The following is a 1,145-nucleotide window of genomic DNA, read 5'->3' on the forward strand; positions in this document are numbered from 1 at the left end:
TAAAACTGTTAGTCATTTCATGTAATGCCTGTAGGGGTCAGTAAATTCATGAATTGACTGAAAAATCCAGCCTTTTCGTGAAACGACTGAATTTGGTGGCCAGACATTTCACGAAATGACTAAAGTCATTTGTTATTGAGCTTTATATGTTTGAAAGGCGAAATTAACTGTTTCGTACTCTTATAATTTTATTCACAAGAAAATTCACACATAAATATCACTAGTTAAAAAGTAAATGACTAGCAATAGTAATATCAATATTTACAATAATTGCAGGAATAAATCACCTGGTGTAAAAATCTTTTTCATAAGAAAATCCCAAATATAAAAGCACTAGTTAAAAATTAAATCAATAGTACGATAGAACAATCGAGCAATAGTAAAAACACATGACATATTAATTACAGATTTATTTATTTACACAGTTGAGGCTATTGTGGCATCTACTAATGCATAGCTGTTTAGATTTGAAACATTTGCATCTATTTGTTTGACATTTTTTTGGACCATTGCATGAACACTTAACAAAACCTTGTTCTCCACTGATAGAGGATTTGATAACGGCTTCTCGGAGAGAAATTTCAAAGTCATTGTTAATGTCACTTTCTTTCAGCAATCTCTCAGGACAAATGTCAAACTGATTCCTGGAATAGCTTCCTTTTAGAAAACCACTTTTGGTGGCCACTCTGTATTGGTCGTTCATGCTCCTACTCACAATAACGCCTAGGATGTTCCTTGGGTCTCCACGACCTCGATCAACCAATGGAATTAGAAGAGCAATGTTGTCTCCTATCTCACCTGTTCGGCTTCTCTTAACCATACGTTCTGCTTGTTGTCTCCGAGATTCACTTGCTGCTAATCGTTGGGAGCTGATCCTGTTATGAAGTTGATCAAGGTTCGTTTGATGCTGGGATAGTGGCTCTGGCTCTTGTTCAGACTCATTCATTTCAGCTTCGGCTGGTTCTCGCTCGGGTTCATTGACATCAGCTTTTGCTTCTGTTTCAGGCTCGTTGGCATCTGTTTCTTGCTGCTGAAGCATTGTTTTAAGGTCTTGCTCAGACTGCAGGCAACTGATGATTTCTTGTGGAAGTGGTGTTGACGTCAGTCCAACTCGGGCATTCACACCGAACATTGCAACATATGGA

The 1,145-nt window shown here is 37.7% G+C and overlaps 1 protein-coding gene across 1 annotated transcript in view; it reads right to left on the bottom strand.

Annotated features, from left to right (window-relative positions):
* Positions 1-409: 409 nt before the first annotated feature.
* The window catches only part of LOC137641251 (KRAB-A domain-containing protein 2-like), a 1,221-nt gene continuing 485 nt past the window's right edge, over positions 410-1,145 (bottom strand). Inside the window, exon 1 of the mRNA XM_068373681.1 lies at positions 410-1,145. This exon is cut by the window's right edge and continues 485 nt beyond it. Coding sequence (XP_068229782.1) covers positions 410-1,145 — 736 coding nt within the window.

Source organism: Palaemon carinicauda, chromosome 5 (genome assembly GCF_036898095.1).
Source record: "Palaemon carinicauda isolate YSFRI2023 chromosome 5, ASM3689809v2, whole genome shotgun sequence".
Lineage (NCBI taxonomy): Eukaryota > Metazoa > Arthropoda > Malacostraca > Decapoda > Palaemonidae > Palaemon > Palaemon carinicauda.